Source organism: Muscardinus avellanarius (genome assembly GCF_963383645.1).
Source record: "Muscardinus avellanarius genome assembly, chromosome: 1".
NCBI classification, from domain to species: domain Eukaryota; kingdom Metazoa; phylum Chordata; class Mammalia; order Rodentia; family Gliridae; genus Muscardinus; species Muscardinus avellanarius.
In genome coordinates this window covers 39,804,240-39,826,756 of record NC_137786.1, presented here as the reverse complement: position 1 = coordinate 39,826,756, position 22,517 = coordinate 39,804,240, and the positions used below count along the sequence as shown (strand labels likewise).

The 22,517-nt window shown below is 34.8% G+C and overlaps 1 protein-coding gene across 1 annotated transcript in view; it reads left to right on the top strand.

Annotated features, from left to right (window-relative positions):
* Positions 1–14,990, top strand: part of HCN1 (hyperpolarization activated cyclic nucleotide gated potassium channel 1) — a gene marked incomplete at both ends in the record, with an annotated part of 374,584 nt that extends 359,594 nt beyond the window's left edge. Inside the window, 2 exons of the mRNA XM_080711364.1 lie at positions 10,123–10,287; positions 14,101–14,990. Coding sequence (XP_080567490.1) covers positions 10,123–10,287; positions 14,101–14,990 — 1,055 coding nt within the window. The remainder of the gene's footprint in view (positions 1–10,122; positions 10,288–14,100) is intronic.
* Between the last annotated feature and the right edge of the window lie 7,527 nt (positions 14,991–22,517).

Genomic DNA, 22,517 nt, shown 5'->3' with positions numbered 1-22,517 from the left:
ATGTCAGCAAAAATAGCACTGGGCAGATGATACGTCTCAAACCTTAAGGATTATTAAAAGTAGACATACAGTGTACTAGGCCAAACTTAATCTCTCAGCCCATACTCTTCTTGATGTTGAAATTGGAGTTTTTACAGTTCCTATGACAAAGTATATTATTGATAGTTTTTAATCTTAGCCAGATGAAATAACTCATTAGCTATTTTATGAAATGACAATTAATGCCCTGAAAAGAAAAGCAGAAAAATCCTACCAAATTAAATGTAATATATCAAACTCTTATTACGTACCTACCTGATTATAATGTAGAAATTGTAGATTCAAATATAGCATAGAGATAAAGAGGGTAAGAAAATTGCACTAAATTTCTTGAGTGATGATGATTAGATCGCTAGTAAATTCCTGGTTGAGTTTCTAGATACTGAACAAATAAGAAAAAAAAAAGCAGAATGATTGAAACAATAAATACGTTCTAGAAAAATGCATTCTAGAAAATATGCAAAACCACTTTTTAAAAAGCTTTCCTGTTATAAACCACACTTAACTTGCTCCTTTCATCTTCCATATAGAGTCAACCTGGGCACCCAAAAGATAGTTAACTTTCTACCTGATGAATGTGTGTGTGTGTGTGTGTGTGTGTGTGTGTGTGTGTGTGTGTATTACTGGGATTTAACCCAATAGCCCAGTATCTATAATTGAGCTACACCCATGTCCCTTTTTATTTTATTACTTTGAAACAGGGTCTTTCTAAGTTATCGTACTCTGCCTTGAACCTGCAACCATCCTGTCTCAGCCTCCCAACTACTGGGCTATGAGGCATTGACCACCACTCTTGGCTGGACACATTTATATTGATGAAAATTTCACCAAATCATATAGATTTTTTTTAGATTTTTTTAAAAAAAAAAACCTTTGAGATAGGTTGTGTTGCTATAAGAAGGTACATAAAATATTTGTCACAGTTTATTATGAAAGGGAGATACCTTACAGGCATACCAATATTATATTGTCTAAAACTTAAGAAAGAACTCTATGTTGGCCTTTACTATCTCTACAATGTCTTAAACTATCTGGAGGATACAACCACTACTTAAAGGATGATTAGAAAATTCAGCACAAAAAATGTAAAAATAATGATAAACTAGTATTTACATAATTTCTAAGAAACCTAAAGGATAATATAAAATATACATGACATAATGGGTTTTCCTTCCCCATCTTTTATTCAAACACACACACAAACAACAAACACACACAGAACTCTATCAACACCTAACACAAGGCTATGTTTACTGAGTAAATGTATTTCCAAACTGAATTAATAATAAGAAAAAATTATTTCACTCGTATTGAATTTGAATATTTGATTTATAAAATTTAAGACTCTTATCATCAGAAGGCTTTATTTTTATTCATTGCTACATATATGTCATTTTTTAATTCTGTTATTCATATAGAGGACTTAAAAAAGAACAGGACTATTTTATTTGATTTTCATGCCGATTGGTGCCTTTTTTACTTTTAAAATAAAAAAGCAGTTTATAAATATGTGTTTGTGGTTAAAAAAAAACATACCAGAAATTTCTAAGCATGAGAAAAATAAAAGTTCATATCTTATGTAAGATCTGAACACATTGCTGGGCAATGTGGTACATTCTTTCTTATATCTACTTTTTATTTTTCAGAAGTAAGACATCCTGTCTCATTCCTTTATTGTTCCTAATTCATGTGTTTGATCTCCTGCAGTTCAAGTAACTATGCAATTCTACTAGTACTTGGAAGTCTTAGAAAGAAGGATCAAGACACCATCTCAGTAACTTATCAAGGTCCTCAGAAACTTAGTAAGACCCTGTTTCAAACAAACAAACAAACAAACAAACAAAAAAATGATTTAAAAGGGCCGGGGTGTAGCTCAGGAGTAGAATGCCCCTGGGTTCAATCCCCAATACTAAAAACAAAACAAACAAAAATAAAAAGTTTAGAACATGTCTTTATCTCCTCAGCAAATATTTACTTTCTCCCTTTCCAGAAACCAAGCTGAAAGTAGTATAATTGCATAGTTACTTGAACTGCAGGAGACCAAACACATGAATTAGGAACAATAAAGGAATGAGATAGGATGTCATATTTCTGAAAAACAAAAAGTAGATATAAGAAAGAATGGGGTTTGAGATAAAATGGGCTCCCTAACTGGACATTTCATTTATTTTATTATTGAATAAACCAATGCTGTTTAGGTATCCATAAACATTCCTTTAAACTACTTTGGTGGTTGCTGATGAATCTTGCCAAGGAAAGTATAGAAAGGTGGAAAATATGGAGGATTCTGGACATAGAGAGAGTAGAACTCTCAGTAGATCTCTTCCTACACAGGTTCCTAGCAGCAACACAGAAGGCAGAACAAAAAGTACAACAGAGCATGACGTGTGGTGAAGTCCAGTTTGGGAAGCAATTAATTCTCCATCCTCCCTCCATATACAGAACAGCCTGCAGCCAGTCGTTTATTCTCTTGAAAGGGCTGAGGGTGTAGAAAGGGCAGTGATTCTTTCCTACCTAGCCCTTCTATTTTGACATCTAGGGAAATGTGTGGCCCCCTGTTCACCTGTGAAAAAAAAAAGAACCAGCACATTCTGGAGCATCATCAGAGTTTCTGTCCTTAAATATGAATAAATAATGGGAAGACCCAGACACAGAGGCAGAAATGATGAGTCTGGAGTAAAGAAAAAGAGCTCATATAAAAGAAGAAGTTCAAATATAATAAATCGAAAGTTAAAAATAAAGATAAAATCTCTTTTCTTTTACATTCTCTGTAGCCTTAGTGCAACATTTACATATATATTTTGTCCGTTTAAGGTGAACTACTTAAATTTTACCAAATTATAAAAGAAACCTCATAACTCATGTTTTAGAGAATTTTCATCACCAAGTAAGATTCTTGCACCCATTTATTTATTGTTTTCTTTTGTTTCTTTTATGGATGAATTTTTAAAATTTATCATTTTTACTTTGCCTGTATTTTTGTGGTACACTGTGAAAATTAAGTACATACATGTAATCTGCATTTGTCAGTTGAGTTAGTTGACTTTTCCATCTCCTTAAATGTTTTATTTTTAATTTAAAATATTAAAAAAATTATTTTCAGCCAGGCGTGGTGGTGCACACTTGTAATCCCCACGCTTGGGAGGCAGAGATAGGAGGATCGCACTGGTTCGAAGCCAGCTGTGCGCTGGCTTAGGAGACCCTGTTTCCAAATAAAAATGTAAAAATAGGTCTGGGAGTGTAGCCCGGAGGTAGAAGGGCTTCCAGGAACCACAGTACCACCAAAATAAAAAATTATTTTCAACTGAAACATAAAATATAAAAATATAAATATTACTGAAATAGCATGCTATGTCTCAATACACATACCATTGTGTAATGTTTAAATGTGGTTAAACATTTACCTTTTTAAACATTTGTCATTTCTTATGATGGGCTTTCAAATCCTTTCTTCAGTTTATTGAAAGGCACAGTACATTATTGCTATCATAGTTACTCTACTCTGTGATAGCACACCAGAATTTTTTGCCTGTATCTAAATGTGACTTAGTACCATTGATCAGCCTTTCCTCACCCCATCCATCTACTCTCCTCAGTCTCTGCTAACCACCATTCTGCTTTAAAGTTCTGTGAGACCAACATTTTTAAGTTCCATAGATGAGTGAGATCATGTGATACTTGGCTCTCTGTGCTTGATTTATTTCACTAGACTTGATCATCTCCAGGTCCATCAAGGTTGCCATAAATGACAAAATTTATTCTTTTATGGCATAATAATATCCCATTGTGTATATGTATACATTTTCTTTATCCATTCATCAGTGGATTGAACTTAGATTGTTTCCATTTCTTGGCTATTCTGAAGAGTGCTTCAATGAATATGAGAGTAGAAATTTCTTTCTCTCTCTCTCTCTCTCTCTCTCTCTATATATATATATATATATATATATATATATATACACACATATATACATATATATATACACATATATATATAATTTAAGTTTCTATCTCTCTCTCTATATATATATATATATATATTTTTTTTAAGTTTTCAAGTTCTTATGTGTTTTGGATATTTTGTCTTAAACCTTTTTAATTTTTTATTGGTGCATTTTAGTCATACATCTTAATGGGATACAAGATGGTGGAGACATACATGCACACATCACCCAGTTAGCCCTTACCAAATTCCTGCCCCATTCCCTCCCTGTCCCTCCTTCTCATGGTTGGCTTAGTGATTGACTTTGGTATGTGTGTTAAAGTATATCATGTGAATTATAAGATTTTCCTCTTTTCCCCTCCCATTCCCTCAGGTCGCCTTATTTGCTCATCCTTAGAATTTTGTTCTTCATCTAGAGTTCCTCCTATGACCTATGACCAATTTCTCCCTAGCTTTCACATCTTACACCATTTTTTAGATTCATAATCTTCAATTTTTTCTTCCCATTCTGTAGGATGCCTCTCATGCTCTTGTTTTCTTTGAAAAACCATATTTTGTAGTTTGGTGAAACTCTATTTGTGTGTTTCTGTTTTTATGGCTTGTGTTTTCTCCATCTTGTAAAAACAAGTCCTTGCTTATACAAATGTTTTGAAGAATCCTATCTTTTTATGTTATAGTTTCAGGCCTTACATTTAGATTTTTGATCCATTTCAATTTTAGTATATAATGAGAGATAGGAGTCAAGTTTCAATCTTATGCATGTGAATATTCAATTTTCCCAGCACTGTTTATTGAAGAAAATGTTGTAGGTTTTTTTGGTGGTAATGAGGTTCCTGGAAACCCTTCTACCTCCGGGCTACACTCCCAGACCTATTTCTTCTTTTACTTTTTTATTTTTAAATGGTCTCTTAAGCCAGCGAGGCTGACTTCAAACCTGTGCGATCCTCCTGTCTCCACCTCCCAAGCACGGGTATTACAAGCGTGCGCCACCACGCCCGGCAGAAAATGTTCTTTTTCTCATGTATGTTTTAGGTACCTTTGTGAAAACTCAGTTAGCTTCAAATGCCTGGAATTATTTCTGAGCATTGTATTCTGTTCCATTTGGTTTCGTGTATGTTTTAATGCCAATATAATGTGATTATGATTTATATAGATTTACAGTGTATTTTAAAGCAAGATAAGTAATATGCCTCCAGCTTTGATTTTTATATTAAAATTTACTTTGCTGTTCAGAGTCTTTCTTTTTTATTTCTATATAAAATTTTAATAGTTCTTCAGTTCTGTAAATAATGTCATTTGGTATTTTGATAGGTATTATTTACTTTGTTTACACAAAATATGATTTTATATTCAGAAAAGCTCTCTCCAAGCTGGGTGTGGTGGTGCACACTTATAATCCCAGTACTTGGAAGACTGAAACAAGAGGATCACAGGTTCAAAACCAGCCTCAGCTACTCAGTGAAGCCCTCTACAATTTATTGATACCGTATTTCAAAGTAAATAATTAAAAATAAAGCTGGGGGCATAGCTCAGAGGTAGAATACCCTTGAGTTTAAACCTCAGTACTGCCTCTCTCAGCCTGGCTCCATGGCTTGAAGCTAAAACTTTTCCTCATGATCATTCTACCTTTTTGGCTGTCCTAATTATGGGTCTGCTTGCAGGGATTCTGATCCTGCTACATGTTGCCTGGCTTCCTAGGCCTTCCTCTGAAATCTAGGGGGAAGTCTCCATGGCTTCCTTTGTCAGGCAAAGCCGGCATTACAATACATGGACTCTGAGATGGGCTCTGAGATGGATGAGATAAAGTAGTCATCCCTTCCTTAGTCATTGTTGTTTGAGGCCTTTTCAATCATAGCACCTGGGCCTGCTCTATGCAGGTGATCACAGGGCCCAAGTCCATCTGGGCCACCCCCGGCACCAACTTCATCTGCCGCCTCTATCATGGCCATTACTGGCCCCCGTTGTCATGACAGCCACTGTTTTCTTCTTTCTTTCAGCCATCTTACTTTTTTCTATGACATCATCTCTCTGAGTCCCAGCTTGACACATGCCTTTCTGACCAAACTGTACATCTATAAGTCTCTACGCTTTACTTTCTACTCCTGAAATTCAGTGTATAGGTCACTGAATGCAAACATCAATATACAAAATGAAGTTTGGACATTTTGTTGTTTTGCTATTTCCTCCACCAGATTATTCAGCCCATTCTTTTTAAATTTGAACTAATACAAAGTTTCTGGACATGGGTAAAATGTAGATAAGTTCTTTGCAAAGGGAACACACATGGTCTCTACTTCAATTTTTATGGAGTCATCTTTGCCATCCAAAACCTTTTGTGTACAGTCTCTACCACCCACCTTTCTAGCTGTATTCTGGTTCTTCCGATTTCCTCTTACAAACCAGTTCCAAAGAGTCATAATGCACATGGTCAGATTTGGATGTAGTAGCAACCCCATTCCTGATACCATTTTCTGTTCCAGTCAGTATTCTTTCAGCTATAATCTAAAAGATTGACCATAAGACTTATAGTAAAGAAGATTTATTTTCTTATGGTTTCTAGTTCAGTCTATGTGAGGCCAAGTGTGCAGATCTCAAGGCATGTCAGTGGGAGGGAAAGAACATGCTAGGTGTACCTCACATCTTGGAGACTGTAAGCAAGAGAGAGAGAAATAGAGCATGGGGAGGAGGAACCATATCTAATTTAAGGGTATATCCCCACACCCTCAGCCATACCCTACTGGCCCATGCCACAACTCAGGTAAATCTATTACAATGGGATCCACTTATGGGATTACAACCCTCGAGGCTCAATTATATCAACTCCAGACATTAATAAATGAGCTCTTTAGGGGACATTTTATGTCTAACTATAATATCTTTATATATTATTTTAGACTTATTTAAACTGTTCCCTTTTCCCCTCTGCACCTCTCTCCTCCCATCCTGTTCCACTGTTCTACTACTCTCTCTCCTCATTTGTCTGAACTCCATGATGATTTCTATTTTTCTTTCTAGCTTCTGCATATGAGAGAAAATATACAACCCTTCGCTTTCTGAGACAGGCTAATCTCACTAAGCATAATATTCTCTAGTTCCATCCATTTTCCTGTAAATGACAAATTTATGTACTTCTTTAAGCGGAGTAAAATTCTATAGTTTGCATATATCACATTTTTGTTATCCATTGCCTATTGTGAATTGTGCTGCTATAACATGGATATGTATGAGTCACTACACTATTCTGACTTTAATTCATTTGGAAAGATATTAAGGAACGGTATAACTGGGTATTGTGATGGTTCCATTCTTAGTCATTTTGAAGAACCTCCATACTGATCTCTATTATGGTTGTAGTAATTTGTGGTCCCACCAACAGAATTCCTATTTTCCCACATTGTCACCAGTATTTATTACTGCTAAAATTATTGATTATAGTCATTCTGACTGGAGTTAGATGGAATTACAGTGCATTTTATATTTACATTTCTCTGCTAATGATGTTGAACATTTTTATATATCTATTGGTAATATGTATTTCTTCTTTGAGAGGTTTCTCTTTTGTTCAATTGCCCATTTTATTGTTCTTTTAGGTTAGTTTCTGTTTTTGGTGGTGGTACTGTGGTTCCTGGAAACCCTTCTACCTCCAGGCTACACTCCCAGACACCTATTTTATATATACATATATATTTTTTCTTTTTTTCTTAAATTTGGAAACAAGGTCTCTTAAGCCAGCAAGTCTGGCTTTGAACTTGCGATATCCTCCTGTCTCTGCCTCCCAAGCGCTGGGATTATAAGCGTGTACCACCACACTGGGCTATGTTAGGTTTTTTTTTAATTATGTTTATTTTAAATATTATTCTTCTATCAGAGAAGTAGCTGACAAAGATTTTCTCCTAATCTGTTGGCTCTATCTTCAGACTTTGATTGTTTTTTTTGGTGTGTAAAAGCTTTTCAACTTGATGCTATCCTATTTTTTTTATTCTCAGTTCTATTTTCAGAGCTTTGGGTTCTTATTGAGGAAGTTCTAACTGGCTTACATGTTGGGGAGTTGGTCCTTTGTTTTCTTCTAATAATTGCAAGGTTTCTGATTTAATTTTTATGTCTTTGATCCATCTTGAGTTGACTATTGTGCAAGGGGAAGATTAGAGTCTAATTTTTTATAATAAATTGTTAATTTTATTGAGAAAAAATTAAGATATAGTGGGGAGTAAAACAAGGTTGGAAAAATTATTTCACTTTTGCCCTAAAACTTTTTAAATTGTTTTTGTGCTTTTATTAAGGTGCATTGTAGCCTCACATTACAATTTTAATCATGTTGACAATGGCATACATGTGCAAGCACTTGGTGGCCCCCCTTCCTCCCCCATTCCTCCCTCCCAATACAGGTACCCAGATTGACATTGATATATTCATATATATATATATAGCAAATGGCAGTATTTTCAATAATGAACTTCATTGTTTTCAATAATGAACTTAACTTTTAACGACCTTCTACTATTAACATGTAGACTTTAAAAGTTATCACATAGATAGTTCATCCACCAACTACAAACTTGTGTATGAATCTTGACTTGTTATTTATTTAAAACATTTTCATATATTTTAATTTTTATAGATACATACATAATATATATCATAGTATACACATCATTGTAATTGTACACTGTGTCCTTAGGGTAGATGATGAAGTGCAATTTTGGGGTTGAAGTGTATAGATACTTCTAAAACCTTTGTTATATAATATGCCATAAATAATTTAGTGACAGAGAAATTTAATTCTGGGATATGTTGAACTGCTTCTTTAATTACTTATTTATATAGCACCAGGCACATTATATGATAATTTGCTTAAATATTGACCAATGTGAATTAATCTTTCTACACCAAACACACACACAAACTCACAGACACATGCAATATACACATGCATACACATATACAAACATAGTCCAAAATATTTTGCATTCATTTTATAGCATATTAACCAATGAGCAATAATGGAATTGGTGGTTGAGATGCAATTTCATGATGTTCTTTTTTGTACCTTCCCAGATTGGTTCAGATATCCTTCTGAAATTCTTCCAGTGTTCGTATTTTTATCACTTTTCTTACCCGGTTTCATTTAAGTAGACTCTTTGTTAAGTTAGACTTTTTTAATCATCACAATATAAGCAATACAAAACTAAACATTATGTTTAATTTATATTTCTAGTCACAACATTAATTGCATAGTACCATAATTCACTCACAATGTCAATTAACAACAGAAATTTAAGTTCAGAAGGCTGCAAAAAAAGACATATAATTATTTTTCTGTATTTCTTTTTATTAGAAGACTAAATTTTAGAAATAATTCTGCCACTTTATTTTTATTTTTTGAGGAAGTTTTAAAATTATTTCTGAAACTTAAAAAATTGAAGCCTACAGGATTTGATCTAGTTCACAAAATTTATAAAAATACAGAAAATTAACTATATAGATATATTAAGTAGCATATAAAGAAATCTAAATTGGAAATGTTTATTTTCCATATTTTGAGTAAATTTTAGCAAAAAAATTCATCATAGAAGATATTTAAGTGGAAAGCTTTTTGTATATTTGGAATATAATTTTCTTCACTAAGTCTCAAAAAGAATATACAAAGTATATTAAGGCATCATGTAATATATTGATTTTATCCTCTAGATTTATTTAATCATCGGACTTATTAAGCTAATGCTTAATTCCAGCTGTTTTTGTGTATATCATACTCTCTGCTTTCTGCCTTCCAGAACTTATAAAACTTTCTGTCAGATTATGGAACCTTTTTTCCCACTCCATTGTTGATATTTCATTTTCTGCATCTTTCTGTTTCTGTTATCTAAGGATGACTACAGTGAGTGTTGAGAGGCAGATAATTCTTCCTTCCATTTGAATTCTTCCTTCCATTTGAACCCAAACTTTTGATTGTTTAAAAAAAAGTTTTACTTTTAAAATTAGCTGTAACAACTGGGTGCTTCTCAAAAGTAATTTTCGGGTAAAATAGAAAATAGTGCTAATCACTGATTTTTCATATCATGAGACTTTTTTAATTGTAAAAGGTTTGAATGGTTTGTAAAAGAAAATTGCCAACCTAATCATAATTTCTTGTTTTATAGAGATTTGCCTGCTGACCAAGGGACGCCGCACTGCCAGTGTTCGAGCTGATACATATTGTCGTCTTTATTCACTGTCGGTGGACAATTTCAATGAGGTCCTGGAGGAATATCCGATGATGAGGAGAGCCTTTGAGACAGTTGCCATTGACCGACTAGATCGGATAGGTACTCTTCAGTTTTCTACTTTCTTCATGCACAATTTAGTTTCAATCTAGTAGAGCATTATACATTCGCACGAATAAATTCTAAATGCTATTTGCTTGTTAATTTGTGTATAAATAGCAATTAGCTGTAGCCATATTTTTAGAGAGATCTAAAGTCTGATATTTCTCTTCTACGTTGTCTGGGTTTACTTATTCATATCTGTTTTTACCAGCTACACAATCTGATATGCCAAGTGATACCAATACAGTTTGAATATTCAGGTAAAAAGCACCAATACAGATTCTGAATAGCATTAAATTAGAACTAAAAATAAAATAATATGAGTCTACATTACAAACCAAATTTTGTCACAAGGTTTATTTTTTAATATATAAGGGCCAACTTCATATTTATTATTATATTTTAAAATGTAAACCTGTTATTTAAATTGCTATCATTAGAAACTGATTGAAATGTTTGTAATACAGACTCAAGTAGAAAAAACCCTTCATAGAAATCCCAACATAGATGTTTTACTTCGCAAAATCAATGTATTTTTAAAGGTTTTTTTACTACAAATAAAAATACATAAGTTAGATGCCAATAATGAAGCTAGCTTAGAGATTTGCATAATCGCCTATTAAAGTTAGATAAGATTGGCTTGCTTATAATTTCCCTAGATATCCTGAAATACTCTGATGTGTTATAAGATGGTATGCATTCATTTTCAAAACCTAAGCTCTTTTTGCACACTCTACCCTTTGCTGCTCATTTTCCCAGATTAGTTCTACTCAACCTTCATTACTCAGTTTAGATAACAATCCCATGTAGAAATCTTCTCTAACTTAACTCCGAAAGGCTAAGTTCTCTGAATAAACTCTCCTGCTGTGTCAGAGGTTTTCCCCATCACAACACTTTTATTACAGTAATTCCCCTAGAGAAGTTAAGCTTTGTGAATGGACATATCATGTTTAATTCACCATAGCATTATAGTATCCAGGGCACAAAAGAGATTTGTTGAAGAAAAGGAGGGAAAGAGGGATAACTGCACTTAAAAGCAATGCAACTGAGATCAGTTAGAAATAAACAGGCATGTATCTCAACTGCTTTGTTCTTAAAGATCAGGACTGAGATTGATGTATTAGTACATCATCCCTTTTTCCCTCTAGATAATAGCATAATGCTTTGTAAGGGTTTCTGATTGGATTAGTAAAATTAAAGGTAGAATTTGGACATTATTATCAAAGATAGCAAACATGTTAGAATTTCATATTGACAGTCTAGAGAATTAACAGGACATAATCAAACAAGGAAACAGTAGCCATAAAAAAGCAGGTACTCTTGAGCCAGGCGTGGTGGTGCACGCTTGTAATCCCCTCGCTTGGGAGGCTGAGACAGGAGGATCCCGCAGGTTCAAAGCTAGCCTCAGCTGAAACCCTGTTTCCAAAAAAAATATAAAATAGTTCTGGGAGTATAGCCCGGAAGTAGAAGGCCCCTGGGTTCCATACCACACACACACACACAAAAAAAAAAAACCACCCACACAGAGTAATTTGTGAGTATATGAGTTTTTCCTGAAACTAGCTAGAGATCATTAAAGTATGAAATTTAACATATTTCAGTAGAGAATTTTTATCTACTATAACTTCACTTTCATCTAAACTATTGGAGTTAATTTTTAAAAGTTTGTACAAATGATTTATAATCTATTACAGAGTCAATAAAAAGTGCTAGTAAGCACAAGTCATTTGCAGTTTTGATCCTCACATAATTATAATAGTGCATTTAAAATTATAGTAAAAACCAGGTATGGTAGCATGTGCTTGTAATCCTAGTACTTGGGAGGCTAAGACAAGAGGATCACAGGTTCAAGGACAGCCTCAGCAAATAGTGAGACACTAGTCAATCTATAAGACCCTGTTTAAAAATAAAAATAACAAAACAGGGCTGGGGGTGTAGCTTGGTGGAAGAATGTCCCTGGGTTCAATCTCTAGCACCATTCACACAATAAAAGTTATAATTCTTTTAAGTTTACAGATCCTTAGATTGGGAAATGTGAACTATTCAATTGGTCACAATGAAGTTTGTTTTTGCTTTTTTATTTTTGTTTTTAGTTTTATGACCATTGCTTAGAAATATACACTGTAGTTAGCTAAGGAAATTTGCTAAAAATGAGCATTTATACTTATTACCAGTATAAAAGTTTTGTTCTTTGGGAAATTAGAACAGATTTTTACTTAAGAGAACTATTTTGGCAGTAATTTTATTTTATTTTATTTTATTTTATTTTATTTTATTTTATTTTATTTTTTGGTGGTACTGGGTTTCCTGGAAGCCCTTCTACCTCCGGGCTACACTCCCAGACCTATTTTTACATTTTTATTTGGAAACAGGGTCTCCTAAACCAGCGCGCGCGGCTGGCTTCGAACCTGCGTGATCCTCCTGTCTCTGCTTCCCAAGTGCTGGGAATACAAGCGTGCGCCACCACGCCCGGCTTGGCAGTAATTTTAAATGGTTACTTTTCTTAGGAGTCAAGAATACAATATATTTCCATTTTGAAAAAATGCTTCTTTACTTTTGTAATATTTATTAGGCAATATAGTCAACTGATTCACTTTTCAATCCCCATGTTCACTTGGGTATTATTGTATCAAAGATGTCATGCAAAAAGTGACTGTTTTTTCCCTTATTAACCAATCAATTATTGATTGCAGTTGTTATTCTGCTGCCAAATGTCTAGTTAGTGCAAACCACTCCAAAGATGACAATAAAAAGAAGAGCTAATGCTTCCTGAGGCCCTCGGGTGAGCTGAGAGTGGGCCACACCCTGTGCTCTTGGCCCTCTCAGCACCAAGTGGAGAGAGATGATCATGACATGGTTTTCAGTCTGGCTGCCCATGAGGATCCCCTAGAGGAATTCTCCTTTAAAGTACCCAAATCTGGACCTCCTGTCTGATCATTCAGATTGAAGTCATAGGGTTCAGCAGTTTGGATGGACTTTAATACTTTTCAGAGCTCCAGACAGGAGATAAACATGCATCTAGGATTTAGAATCATTGATGCTGATGAAAAGTTAAGGCCCGGATACAGTATTCTTCAAACTTGCAAATTGGATCACCTGCCATCTTAGTCAAATGCAGGGTTAGGTTCAACAAGTGGGGTCAGGCCTGGGAGGCTGTGTTTCTAGTAAGCTGGCAAGTAACATACCTGCACTTACTCTTTTATCTACAGCAAGAGTGCACAAATACATACATGCACACAGCACTTAGTGAGCGTCCCTCCATGATTTCCTGGCCATGGTTCTTAATCTTCTTGTGTTAGATTTCTCCTTTCTAGTAAAAATGAGATTACAAATACTTTACGGGATTAAATAAAAGATTTTACTAAGTCCTTTTGTAGACTACCTGTCACAAAGCAAGTGCTCTAATGTTAGTTCTTGTCTCTCCCTTGGTTTTTATTGAAAACTCAGCATGAAATTCAAATACAAATTTCAGGCACATTCTGTTCAAAAAACCCCTCCTTCCCCCATTCTTCAAGATAGCCCCAGTGTTAAATATCTCCAGTACCTCTGTGAAGAAACTTTTTGTCATCCGATATGCTTTTCAACTTGACTTTATTAGCAGGTAAGATTTGCTAGACAGATATAGGCAGTGTACAAAGCAGATCCTTAGCTGTCAGTTGGTGTCTGCTGGTGAATTTTTACCTTCTCAGATTCTTCTGCAAAATATTAATCTACTTCTGTTTTGGGGAGTCGCTCTCACGTGACATCATCATCAGTTGTACACACAGGCTAAATGACCTTTTTTTTTTTTTTTTTTTTTTTTTTGGCCTGTAGGCAAGAAAAATTCCATTCTTCTGCAAAAGTTCCAGAAGGATCTAAACACTGGGGTTTTCAACAATCAGGAGAACGAGATCCTGAAGCAGATTGTGAAACACGACAGGGAGATGGTGCAGGCCATCGCTCCGATCAATTACCCTCAGATGACAAACCTGAATTCCACATCTTCCACCACCACCCCGACCTCTCGGATGCGGACACAATCTCCACCGGTGTACACTGCCACCAGCCTGTCTCACAGTAACCTGCACTCCCCGAGCCCCAGCACACAGACCCCCCAGCCGTCGGCCATCCTCTCGCCCTGCTCCTACACCACCGCAGTCTGCAGCCCTCCTGTACAGAGCCCACTGACCACGCGAACTTTCCACTATGCCTCGCCCACTGCCTCTCAGTTGTCTCTCATGCCGCAGCCCCAGCCGCAGCCGCAGCAGCAGCAGCAACAGCCCCAGGCCCCGCAGACTCAGCAGCCCCAGCAGCCGCAGACCCCGGGCAGCTCCACGCCCAAAAACGAAGTGCACAAGAGCACGCAGGCGCTTCACAACACCAACCTGACCCGAGAGGTCAGGCCGCTGTCGGCCTCGCAGCCCTCGCTGCCCCATGAGGTGTCCACCCTGATCTCCAGACCCCATCCCACTGTGGGCGAGTCCCTGGCCTCCATCCCGCAACCAGTGGCAGCAGTCCACAGCGCGGGCCTTCAGGCGGGGGGCAGGAGCACCGTCCCACAGCGAGTCACCCTCTTCAGACAGATGTCATCGGGAGCCATTCCCCCCAACCGAGGAGTCCCTCCAGCACCCCCTCCACCAGCATCCGCCCTTCCCAGGGAGGCTTCCTCAGTCTTAAACACAGACCCAGATGCAGAAAAGCCACGATTTGCTTCAAATTTATGATCCCTGCTGATTGTCAAAGCAGAAAGAAATACTCTAATAAACTGAAACTATCTTCAGATGTTATTTTATTCTATCTCCTGATAGATCCCTATAGCCAACTATGAAGAGATATTTTAGACAGCTTTGGCCTACATGCAAAATGTAAAAACATGTATACATATGCTATTAAATATTATATATATATATATATACATATATCTAAATTCTTAAGAGGAGTTCAAAAGACCTGTTTAGCATTCAGTGTTATATGTTGTCCTTTCTTTAACTCATTAAAGGATTTAAAATGTTGCTGTAAGATTATTTATTTCTAACCTACTTTTACTGAATTCCTTTGATATATGTATTTCTCTATTTTTCTGAAGAGTTCTTGGATTCAGTGGGGAACAAAACTGACTTTAAAAAGGCAGCTTAAATGAGCTCCGAAATAGCACCAATCAAATCTGTCTTTCATTAGCTGTGTCTCTCCATCTAAATTGTCAATCACTAATAATGAGGGATGAAACAGCAAATACCATTTTCTAGATCTAAATTGTATTTTGGTGCTTTCAATTTTGAATTAGGTCGAAGAAAACATTATATGCTTGGCCACCATAGGAGTCTAGCACCGGCAGTGTTCAGACTCTCTCTAACCTCAAACATGCTCATTGATCTTTCAGAAAGCAGAGGGAATATTTGTCTTTATGTGTTATTGGACTTTTACCAAGACTCAATCAATGTTAGTTGTAAATAACTTTTTCAACCCAAATAAGAATAGCAATTCTGTGTTGTATGAAGGTAAAAGTCATTGTTCAAGAATTTAGTTTTATTGCTTCACTTCAAAACTTATAGAGTTTTAAATTTTACACAACCTGACTGTGACAATTATTCAATTATAATGCAGTGGCTTGAAACCTACAGTATCATTTTAACTTGCAATGTTTTATGCAAAATTGTATGCTCGAATCTACAAACTGCTTGTATTACACCAAAATCATTACTTTTCTTCCTTCTTTCCATAATCAAGCATCTAAAAATAGTCCCTGCATGCTTTCTTTGGGGAAAAAAAAATAGGTTCAATCAGTCGTCGTAAGGAAAGGCTTACAGTATTTCTCGTTTCTAGAAAAGTATAAAAAAAATCATTAATTGCCTATCTTAAAATTTTTATAAGGCTGACTTGGATCTCTGATGTAAGTCTAGAAGTGAGGTTTTTTCACTTTCATTTATATTATCACTATTATTATGATTTAAAGAATTGTTTGTAAACCATGACTTGGAGTTGCAAGTGTGTTCTGTGTCTTCAATGTAGTTGGTAGTTCACTGTGGTGTTCACTTAAAGAAATAAATGCAATTTATCATCACGTCTGTTTGGAAACACACATTTTGCTCATGTATATTGTAACTAAATGGTTAGCAAATCTTAAGGCATGTGGCGACTAACATAGACCTTAGATAGGAGGTTTGTTATTTTAAATATGCTAAAAATCGTATGGATACATGGTGGTAGAGAGCAGAGGTGAAGTGGATTATCTGTTAGCATTGTTTGTTTGTTTGTTCATTCGTTTCTTTGATTCTTTCCATGATCTGGAAGCATCTGCTTCCTCTCAAAGAAGTCCCTTAGTAATCATTTGTGCCTAACACACTCCACAAATGTGGCGGATGACTGGAACACAGTGGGAAGATTCCTAATACCCGACTTCTCTAAATAACCCAAGTTAAGACAATGACCTAAATTGGAGGTCTTCAGTATCTCTGACCCTGGCAACACATTTAAGAAGAACTTAACAAATATCATTCAGTACATAGGACAGGGCCTCCAGATAGACTTGAGGAGAGAAAACAGAAACAATAGCAAAAACTCTAAAGTGGATCCATGCTGCCTAGTATGCCTTTAATGGATATAATATTTATCATACCAAAATAAGTTCCTACATTTAATCTCTAACAGATCCCAATTTGTGTGGACATAATCAACAATGCTAATCAATGTAATTTTATCATAAACATGTTGGTGACAAATAAGGGCATATTAAGAATGGTGTGAGAAAGGAATTATGTTCAGCCTACCTAGAACCTATGGGAAAGCTGCAAGACCATTTACATATCAGTACAAAACTCCTTTATTTTATTAAAATATGAGAATTAACTTCAATTTATTAAGATCATGCATTGTTCCTTTAAAATATTAAAGGTTTACATTTGATAGGACTAATGGGTTTGGTAGTGAAATATTTTTATATATATATGAATTTTTGTTTATTTTGAGCACTATTGGAAAACATAAGCAAAATTGACTTGCATGGTCTTTCAGTGCAACCATACAGTTTTTATTCACTTTGTAATAGAATGGAAAAATAAGGTTTATATGTTAAAATACTAAAATGGTACAGGGTAAATTATATACATATATATGTATGAATGTATATATACTTAGGTTAAGAAAAATTTGATTCACATTCCTGTAATATAAAAAAAAAGTTCATTGCTAGTTGAAAGTGACCTCTTTTTCTCTGTACATAGTTAAGCCCATAAGTATGGAGTTTTAATCTGTACAGAAAGAAATGTATTATTGAAAAGATTGGTCTTTTTGCTGCTGGGGAAATAGTAAAATAGCTGATTATTACAACAACTGTATGATCAGGGATGACTTAGAGTACTTCTTTTGTCTTTGCTCAAAGCCATACATATATAAATATATATATATATAAAGATTATTAATAAATTCAACAAAAAATAAACTAAAATCATGAATATTTTATTTTATCAGTATACTCTAATCAAATGTTTTCTTTTATTAATGAGTACAGATTTGCCTCCGTCTTCATATTTCTGTATCATATAATTTCCAAGAAGGCATATACTTGAGAATCATCATAAGATTAACCATAGATATTCTATAAGTGTAAACGAAAGGAATTTGAATATAACATGGATTTTTCCAATCTTCTTTTATTTTACCTCTTCCCTATAGTAGCATTTAGTTAATCTCAGTATTTGCTTTGCAGTTCCTTAGCATGTGGTGGTTTACTTTCAAAACACCACCATTTTAGTGTTACTGGTTATAAAGATAAGAAATAATTGTACTGTAATTTATGTATACAAAACTATTTTGTCATAGCTTTTAGCCCTGGAAAGGCTTCTGGATACCGGTAGAACTTCCTCATACAAGTGAATTTTGAATCAGACCTCAACGCTTAAGATGTAATTTATCAAGTGAGGATGAACAGCCATGTATTATCGAAAACAGTGACAGAACTGCTCCGTAATGAACAATTCTCTAATGAATGCTGTTTCACTTTAAAAAGATAGTTAATTTGCAGTTTTGCAAACTTAAATGACCATAGTATTTTCAGGGCACTACAAAGTACACAGTTGAGTTATTTCAGTAAGTCCTATAAAAGTTGGCCTGCTTAAAATATATGAGGAGTTTAAGTTTTTACATGCATTATTTCAAAACCTGAATTATTTATACATCAAAGTAAAAATGGTTTCAATTATCTTTAAGGATTATTTAAAAATCACTATGTCTTTCTTCTGCTCAGGTTTTTATATTTTCTGATTTTACTAGGTTTATTCCTATAGACTGACTTCACTTTCATATTTATAATATGAAACTCTCTGAACAAGATTTCTTTCCCTCTATCCTTCTAGAACATGTGCCTTTAAACTCAAGTATGGTTATTTTTTCCATATGCACCTAAACCTAAAAGAGTTTTATACCATGCTAGGCCTGCTTTAAAACAAAAAACAAAAAACTACTCATAGCTATACCTTGAATAGAATAATTGAATGCTGAGCTGTTTAAATCTTGTAAAGAATGGTCAAAGATTTAAAGACATGAATGGCTGCATGTACCAAATTGTACATGAATATGACACTACTCAATATATATTTTCTTCCAAAAATAGGCTGGAGATTTTCTTTAAAATGTTTGCTACTAGCAGGGCGTGGTGGTGCACGCTTGTAATCCCAGCATTCGGGAGGCTGAGACTGGAGGATTGTGGTTCGTAGACAGCCTCAGCTACTTAGTGAGACTCTCTGCAACTTAGTGAGACCCTGTTTCAAATAAAGTGTAAAAAATAGGGCAGGGGATGTAGTTCAGAGGTCAAATGCCTCTGGGATCCATCCCCAGACCCGCAAAAATAAATAAATAAATAAATAAATAAATAAATAAATAAATAAATAAATAAAATCTTTGCTACTCTGTTCAAGGTTACCTATATCTACTAATGTCATTTGAAAACAGTGTCTTTTAAGCAATTTTAATTCTTTCTTTTTTAACAAATGTCAGCTGGTTGTTGTTTTATTGGGGGGGGGCATTGTTTGTTTTGTTTTGTTAAATAGGCAAATAATTAAGTTGATCCTGAAGGCAACCCCTGCAATAGGAAGGAACAAAGAAAGTATAAATGCCGGATAAATTTGTGAAGGATTTAGGAGCAAATCCAGCCAGAAGATTTATAGTCCTACTCCCGGTTTTGGAATTTCTAACCAAAGGCCATATCCCTTCCATCCCCAGAGACAACTGATGTTTTCATTACTATGTGTCATTTTATTCTTTCTCATATTCTTAGCTTTAGGGTATGAAAGGCATGAGCTTCTCTGTGTAGAAACAAATTTTATGACATATTCACAAATCTGTCACGAGAAAAGATCACTTTATTACAACTGTATAGAAGAAAATATTAGTGATTTTTGTAATACCAAATTGCTTTTCAGTTTGGGCTATTGTCTTCATGAAATATCACTGCTTCCTCTTCTCCACACTGAAACATATTCTCTCTCTGATACCAAACTATGAGCAGCAAGGATAATCTTCCTAGCAGGTCTGGACCACGGGCAACATGAATAAGGCATTTAACTCATGTGCAAAATTTAAAGTGCTAAAAACTCAGACACAGGACAAATATTACATTTGAAAATTGAAATTAAGGTAATCATCAGTAATCAGCTGATTCTCACAGTTTTAAGTTAAGGTAAAAATCTAACCTTGAGCTTGCACAACTCAGCTGACCCAGGCCTGTCTCTCTGTTGGGGTTTGGCAGTATCACATGGAGACTTGGAAGGTTGCTATGATAGAAACATTGTCAAGATCTGCCTTATGTCATCTTCAAAATTTTATGAGGATTTTATTTAAAGAACCTACATATAGATAGGCATGGTATCACATGCCTGTAATACCAGTATTTGAGAAGCTGAGAGAGGAGGATCATGGGTTTGAGGCCAGCCTCAACAACTTAACCAAAGCCTGTTTCAAAATAAAAAATTTTTAAAAAGGAGTTGGGGTATATCTTGAAGGTAGGTAGAATGCCCCCAAGTTCAATCTCAATTGCCAAAAAAAAAAAAGAACCTACATATAAGGCTCAGAATTTATTTTCAAGATCCTTGATGTAGAAAGAATGAGTAATATATTAAATGCAAAAGAAATAATTAATAATTAATAAACAAATGAAATCTACTTTTCTAAAGTAGGGACATTCAACAGAATGGCATTGAGAACATTGGCAGATCAAGGAAAGTGAAACATACAGGCTGAAAAGGGACAGCAAATGAATGTTAAATAAGGATTCAAAGCCTTCTCAAAGGGCTTTTATGATTAGGCCAAAGGTTTTATAACTCTATACTTTATCTTAAGTTTACTTAGGCAAGACTATCAATTAGAAAGGTGCACATTGAAATATGTATATTGTTAATGTGACAGAAAGCAAAATAATTGTGACAGAGCAAAAATTGGGGCTATTTACAATGTCTCACCTCTTGTGAGGATGCAGGACTCTTAAGGATCTTCCTAGGATTGCTAACAAGGGGAATGGGAAATGGAAAATTGACTTATTTTTCATAAGCCAAATATTATAAAAAAGGAAAGATTATGAGGAAATAAGACTTAGAACCTATAAGAAGGGATAGAAGTGATTAAATTCATTTGGTTATAATGGAAGCACTTGTGCAAGCCTTATTGGAGAAATGACCCCCAAAGATTGACAAAGGTGAACCTACTTCAGAGTTATTTTCTTTCTAATGTACCTTGAACAGTCACTCCCAAAGGAAAATGGCTCTTTATTTTCTTTTATTGTTTTTAATAATGATATCTGAGTGAAGGAAGCTCTTTATTCACATCTGAGTTGAACACATCTGAGTAAATTAGCACATACAGTTTTTTAAAAACTTAGATCTATTTTATGTCTCCATAAGACTCATATAATTTAAAACAAATACCTTAGAATTATTCAGATTTCTCTTTATAAAATAATGAAGAAGATTCAAAGAACACAACTCACAGTTTAACCAGGCTGATCATAGTGTTCAACAGAAAAAAAGTCAGATTTGTGGAGCCAAGGAGATTTTCTTTTTTCCCCATATAACTTATAAGGGAAATCTCCTAAGAAATGGGAGATTTACTTTTGAGTGAAGAACGAACATAACTAAGAGAAGCTTGAGAGATTTAAAAGGAGTTTTCCAAATGTATTGTCATTTCCTTTTTGTAACATATTTGTTCAAAGTCTTAGTTTCCAAACATTTAAAAATAAAAGTTATTTGTGTAACTTCTTTTTTTTTGTGGTACTGGGGTTCTGGGGTTCCTGGAAGCCCTTCTACCTCTGGGCTACACTCCCAGACCTATTTTATAATTTTTTATTTTTGGAAACAGGATCTCTTAAGCCAGCGTGGCTGGCTTCAAACCTGAGTGATCCTCCTGTCTCCCCCTCCCAAGCGTGGGGATTACAAGTGTGCGCCACCATGCCCAGCTATGTGTAATTTCTCTAAGATCTATTGCCAGCCAACATATTACAATTTTACTGAATACAGAGCAATTCAGTGGAACGTCATGGAAAATGTAAACTGGATTGCTCTAAGTATGATATTCAGATATCTAACATAATTGAGTACTTAATATGAGAACTATTACATAGTATTTAATAATAGAAAAAAGGCTTGCATAAATTATATAGCATATACCCCCAAACTAAGAATCTAATGTACATTAACTATATTGGCTTATGAACAAATGTATGAAAAGAGTCAAGTGATTGTTTTTCTCATAGTAACTATTTTAAAATGCTAAACACACACCCAAAAGACACCATAAATCAAAATATGTTTAACCTCCCAATTAAGAACAGCCTTTAGGAACAGTGGCAACTTGATTTAAGTATTACCAACCATGATTTATCTCTTTCAGGTAAAAGCAGTCCTATTTTGGGAATCAGCCAAAACTTATTTGAAACCATATTTTCTTAACTGAGAGAATGATCTAGTTTAGTATCACTGTTTGTGATCAAAACTCAAATGTGATTATTTTTGTATGTGGCTTATATATGTCTCCGAGGGCCATTTAAACTGTCCCAAGAACATTTTGATGTATATAGTTTCCCAGCTTCCAACTCTCAAGATATAAAAACTGTGATATAACTTCTTCTGAGCTAATGGCCTTAGAGCTTAATAAATAGCCTGGGTTACTTTTACTCTCATGAAAGAACAATGAACAAATCCATCCCATTCAGGCATGTTTTGCATATTTTTAAAGGGATAATTATTTGTCCTATACCATTCATAGGA